Source organism: Oryzias melastigma, linkage group LG16 (genome assembly GCF_002922805.2).
Source record: "Oryzias melastigma strain HK-1 linkage group LG16, ASM292280v2, whole genome shotgun sequence".
Lineage (NCBI taxonomy): Eukaryota > Metazoa > Chordata > Actinopteri > Beloniformes > Adrianichthyidae > Oryzias > Oryzias melastigma.
In genome coordinates this window covers 19,194,548-19,199,717 of record NC_050527.1, presented here as the reverse complement: position 1 = coordinate 19,199,717, position 5,170 = coordinate 19,194,548, and the positions used below count along the sequence as shown (strand labels likewise).

General features: G+C 38.9%; 2 protein-coding genes across 5 annotated transcripts in view; one reads left to right on the top strand and one right to left on the bottom strand.

Annotated features, from left to right (window-relative positions):
• The window catches only part of LOC112151995 (grainyhead-like protein 2 homolog), a 17,399-nt gene extending 14,135 nt beyond the window's left edge, over positions 1 to 3,264 (bottom strand). The window contains exons 1-4 of one of the 2 annotated variants that reach the window (XM_024281194.2): positions 2,933 to 3,264; positions 2,240 to 2,426; positions 1,726 to 2,157; positions 1,567 to 1,622 (exon numbers count right to left, since the gene is read on the bottom strand). In XM_024281194.2, the coding sequence (XP_024136962.1) occupies positions 1,567 to 1,622; positions 1,726 to 2,157; positions 2,240 to 2,426; positions 2,933 to 2,946 (689 nt within the window). In that variant the 5' untranslated portion in view covers positions 2,947 to 3,264. Of the gene's footprint in view, positions 1 to 1,566; positions 1,623 to 1,725; positions 2,158 to 2,239; positions 2,430 to 2,932 lie in introns of both variants that reach the window. The other variant, XM_024281193.2, reaches the window with a different exon arrangement.
• Positions 3,265 to 4,004: 740 nt separating this feature from the next.
• Positions 4,005 to 5,170, top strand: part of LOC112152012 (zinc finger protein 706) — a 5,440-nt gene continuing 4,274 nt past the window's right edge. For all 3 annotated transcript variants that reach the window (XR_004949380.1, XM_036216070.1, XM_024281217.2), the window contains exon 1: positions 4,005 to 4,139. The gene's annotated coding sequence lies outside the window, so the exon portion shown is untranslated. The remainder of the gene's footprint in view (positions 4,140 to 5,170) is intronic.

The window sequence follows — 5,170 nt, the reverse complement described above, 5'->3', positions numbered from 1 at the left end:
TAAGGGTGCTAGTGCTGATAGCTGAAGATGCTGAAATTAATAGCTAAAAACGCTGAAGCCTATAGCCAGTTCAAATATTAGTTAAATGCCAAATTAGTCTAAAAAAAGCACAAGTTAGCCAAAACAGCTAGCATGTAGCCGAAATATTAGCTAATCTCCAAATTAGCCTAAAAAAATGAAAAAAGCTAAATTAGCCAAAATAGCTAGCATTTACCTGAAATATTAGCTAGACTCCAAAATAGCATAAAAACCTTGATAAATGCCAAAAAGTCCATAAAGCTAGCAGAATACCATTATAACTTTCAACTTTACTACACTCTGACTCCATATGATATAAAGTAATGACTAATCGACTATTAAATTAGTCGTCGACTATTTTAATAGTCGATTAGTCATCGATTGGTTGATTAATCGTGGCAGCCCTAGAACACATATAAGGTGACCAGTCTATGCATTTGTCAGTACCCGTATTTCACAAGGATGATATCATAATACAATACATTTTTGATTTACTGTGCAGAATTAATTTTGGCAAAATGTTTTGTTTACATGAAAAAAACATCAGCAACGTGTGAAGTTTAGGTTAGAAAAAACTGATTTCCAGAATGGAGTAGTGGAAAAGTTCAAACCTTTAGCTGCACTTTAATAAGTATGAACATTAAAGTCCTTAAAACAACTCAACAATCTCGTCTTCACATCTGTACTGACAAGAACCAATCAATGGGAGCAGCATCTTAATCTTTAAAACGTACTAACAATTAGGGGTGTGCCAAAATATTGATATTGCAATATATCGTGACATCTGGTCATGCGATTGATTCTGGATGGTTCTCACCAAGTATCGATCTTTTATTTTCATTTGAAGAGGCTGTAAAACGTTAAATTCATCACCCTTTGGTGAGATGTTCCTTTGGAGGTAGATAGGGGGCGCACATTGCTAGACTGGGAGTCACGAGCACCAATGTGTACTTGAATTATTTAGTTTTTGTTTTGTTGTTTACAACAGTTTTGTACTAAGTAGTGGCACTGCTGTTTATTTACTATTGTTAACACAGATAATTCAAATTTGATTGGTGTCAATGCTTGTCAAAGACATAGAATTACTGATTTCAGCAATGTTGCACTAAAGTTTCTATTATTTGTTGCACAAAGTAAATACATTAGGATATATTTTCCTAAAAAAAATATGTGTTCTTCTATATTTTGGGAGTTATTAAAGCTGATTTTTACCGATTATTGCTGTTTCGTAATACCCTCAATAGCGTTAGCCATGTATCGCATCATATCGTGAGGTACACAGTGATTCCCAGCCCTACAAATAATACATGTTCAGTTCTTAATTCGACTAAATCTATTGAGATGAGGCATCAAACTGCCCTTATACTGGAACAGATATATCTATGAACAGAAAAAAAGATCAAAAGTCATGAACTGTTTGACAGGTTTTAAGTTTTCTTGAAGGAATGAGACTTCTCTTTTGAACAACAAAACAAAGAGAGGAGATGGAGTTATCATCCTCCTCATCAAAACATTGCTAGCACCATTAACCCCTTTGTGTGAACTTACACGGGCGTGCTGCAGTGGAACGCCTCTGCTGCCGAGGAGGGGCTTTTCTGGAACATCTGTGAAGGATGACAGCATGAGTTTCATAACAGACTCAACCGACCCGCCCAGAATTCAGCACAGAGACATCCACCTAACACCCCTGAGGAGCTACAGTCTGACCTCTCCTTCTGCTGCATCCTCATACATGTAGTCCAAAGCGCTGCCCTTCAGGAAACCAGCAAGAGGCAAATCATGGCGGCTCCTCTCCGGAAGTGTCCTCAACTGCTCTTTAGATTCTGAGTGGAAGGAGTCATCAGAGTATGACACCGGAATGGACGTCTGGCTCTCGGATTTGACCAAAGCAAGTGGTGCACTGCTTCTGCTTTTATCACCACCTCCTCCTCCTCTTCTAGAGTCTCCCGAGAGGTTCACAGCACCATGCTTGGAGCTGTGAACGTCAGTGTTGTTTAGGGAGAGGTTGACAGGCATAGATCTCAGGCTCTGACAGTTGTGATTGACCATTTCCAGACTCCCGTGGTTGTTAGCAGGCACAGCTGCAGAAAGGTTTGTGGGGCTAACCCCACTGGAGAGGCGCTTCGTCTCTTTGGGAACCTAACAGAGCAAAAACAAAGAAAAAGAATTGAACAAAGTAGTTTGAAATTTCTTTTTTGAAACTTTGGAAACAATTTCCCACCTTGTAGTAATCATACAACAGCCCCAGAGCTGCTGCGCTGTCGTCATCTCCGTTGATGCTCATCATGGCCTTGGTGGCAGCTGTCAGAGGGTTCTCCAGGTAGCTCTTCCACGCCTCATCCTCGCTGTTAAACACCCTTCTGGAGGCCATCGACAGCTCGTTTGGTACCAGCACCACCAGACGTTTACTGCTGAAGTCAACAGGAAAGAGGAAACACAGAAAATGTCAAAAAAAAAGGCAATCGATGCCAAGCCCACAGGTACGCCTCGGGCTGTTTCTCACCAACATTCAGTTAAATGACTCGCTCCACATGAAAAGGGAGCAAGCAAGTTCACACCAGAGGAGGGAATGGTTTACATCAAACCTTGCTGAGAACTACGATTTCTTGTGAATCGACAAAGTCTTTACCCTCAGATTAAATATTTACATCGTCTTTGTGTAAAATTCAAGAACTCTCTGTGACTGTCAATTCCATAACAGTTTCTTTTATCTTCATTTCTCTACAACACCAGAACATGCTCTTTATTTCTCTTCTTCCACAGAGACACCACCGGGTTTCAGTTTGACTTTAATATGCTGGCACATGAGCTAAAGAAATATGCAAGCAAGTAGGATCACGTTTCAAAGATAAGGAGATTCTAAATTCAGTCAGGAATAAAGCACACGTGCAGGTATTTGATCCCGTCCTCTTACCTGTCCAGATCCATCTTGCCTCCAGGTCAGAACGTGTCTTGGGCTTGTTGATGACGGTCAGAGGTGGTGGGACAGTGAGGGAGCTGCTTCTAAATCCAAGTGAAGGCAGCTGGAAGAGTGATCCCAAACTTTCACTGATTTAAAGTGGCGTTTTCAGTTTGAGGTGAGAGGAGAGCCACACGGACAGGACCAGAGCGGCGCATTTCAGCACGTGCTACCCTTTCTCCAATGTCTGAAGAATATTTGTTTTCTGTTTGGAGTCCTCGCGGAGGTAAAACATGCAGCACCTGAAGAGGCAGAGTAAACAAGGAAACCACGGGCTGTCTGATGATTGGCTGGCTCTTTTAAAAGGGGCGGGATATTCAGGCTCCTATTAGTCAATTCCGAATTAAAAGGCGTGGCCCTGTCCAACAAAACTGATTTTCTTAAGTTTTTTTTATTGTATAAGAATAGGTAAAATGCATTTTAACATGAAAATCAAAAGTTATAACTGAATAGTTAAAAAACACCCCCTAAGCAATGGCTTGATATTATTATTATTATTTTAATATTTATATTCTGCTCAGTTTATTTATACAAGGGATTGAACTGAATACTTTCCCCAGACTTTTTACCGTGCTAAAATGAGAGAGTTGGAATGGGACATCTTGTGGTGAGAATTTGATCTTGCACCTCCAGAAATATGTCACGTGGTAACATTCAAACCTGACCATACACAATAAACACACTTTAAAAAAAATATGAATGAAAATGTAGTTAATGTGTTTTTAATGTTATTTTATTTTGTACTGTTTTCCTTTTGTTGGCATAAAATAAGATACACACCGGTAAGTATGATTGAAACCATTGACTGAAACAAACGGTTCATGATACCTTTGCGTACAGTCAGAAAATTGATTATTCACTGGCTGTTGTGAATGCCAAACCCAGAGACAGTCACGAAAACATAATATACATTTTATCGTTTTACTTGCACAGTGTGGTTTTACAAGTTAAGTACAACTCTTGATAAATTAGTTAAAAACTTTTCTTGGGTTCTGCCGAGTCTCTGACAATTCTGACAGTCTGTGAAGGCATCACTGTTTGAGGGTCATGGGCATGCGCACTAGAGCAGGAAGAGCTGGACTCCGTTTGACGCGGGTACCGAGAAGCTAGTTTCTTCCGTTTCATTTTGGGGTTTTCTTCGATTACACACATATTCTTGCAGGTGATTAATTTATAAATTTTTGATTTATTAATTCTGTACTTCATACTCATTGTCTGCGTCTTTCGCTTTATGTTCTTGCTGACCGTGAGGACAGCTAGCTAACGAAATGCGCAATTCAGACTAGCAAGGAATAAGCTAGGGAATGTTGTTGCTAAGATTAAATTATGTTTTTATTTACAAATGATTATCACAAATATAAACGTGGTTTTTGAGGTTGGGCTGCCACAGCTCTTAAAGACATGACACTAATGTCATTCCTTCTTAGCAGCTAACATTTTTTTTTTTCTTATCAATCTTTATTTCTGATTTACTGTAACCCCGGGATGTCAAACTCAATCACACAAGGGGCCAAAATCCAAAACACACCTTAGTTCACAGGCCGAACAGGATAAACATTTATTGAACACTCTAAAACGACATTTTTAAACCCAAAGTGTAACGTTTTAACATAATTAAGAACTAGATATATAGCATTACCTGTGATGATGCTAGTGTGAATACTGTAAGCTCAATTTGGCTACTAAATATGCTATATAGCTGAGGATGCTGAAATTGATAGCTAAAATCGCAGAAGCTGAGAGCCAGCGAAAAATGCCAGATTAGCCTAAAAAGCTATAAAACAAGCCTAAGTTTGCCAAAGAGCTAGCATGTTGCTGATAAAATAGCTAAACTTTAAGTCAAACATCTGACCAAAAAAAGCCTACTTGGCCCAAACAGCTAGCATGTAAATATTAGCCTAACTCCAAAACAGCATATACAAACTTTTTTAAAGCTTAAATTATCCAAAACAGCTGGCATGTAGCTTAACTATTAGCTAAACTCCAAAATAGCATAAAATCTTAGAAAAAGAGCCTAAATTAGCCAGAATATTTAGCATGTAAATATTAGCATAATGCCAAAATAGCCTTTTAAAGGCCTAAATGAGTCAAAACAGCTACCATGTAGGTGAAATATTAGCTGAACTCCAAATCAGCCTACAAAAGTCTTAGTAAATGCTGAAATAGTCTAAAAAGCTAGCAGGATTATGATTT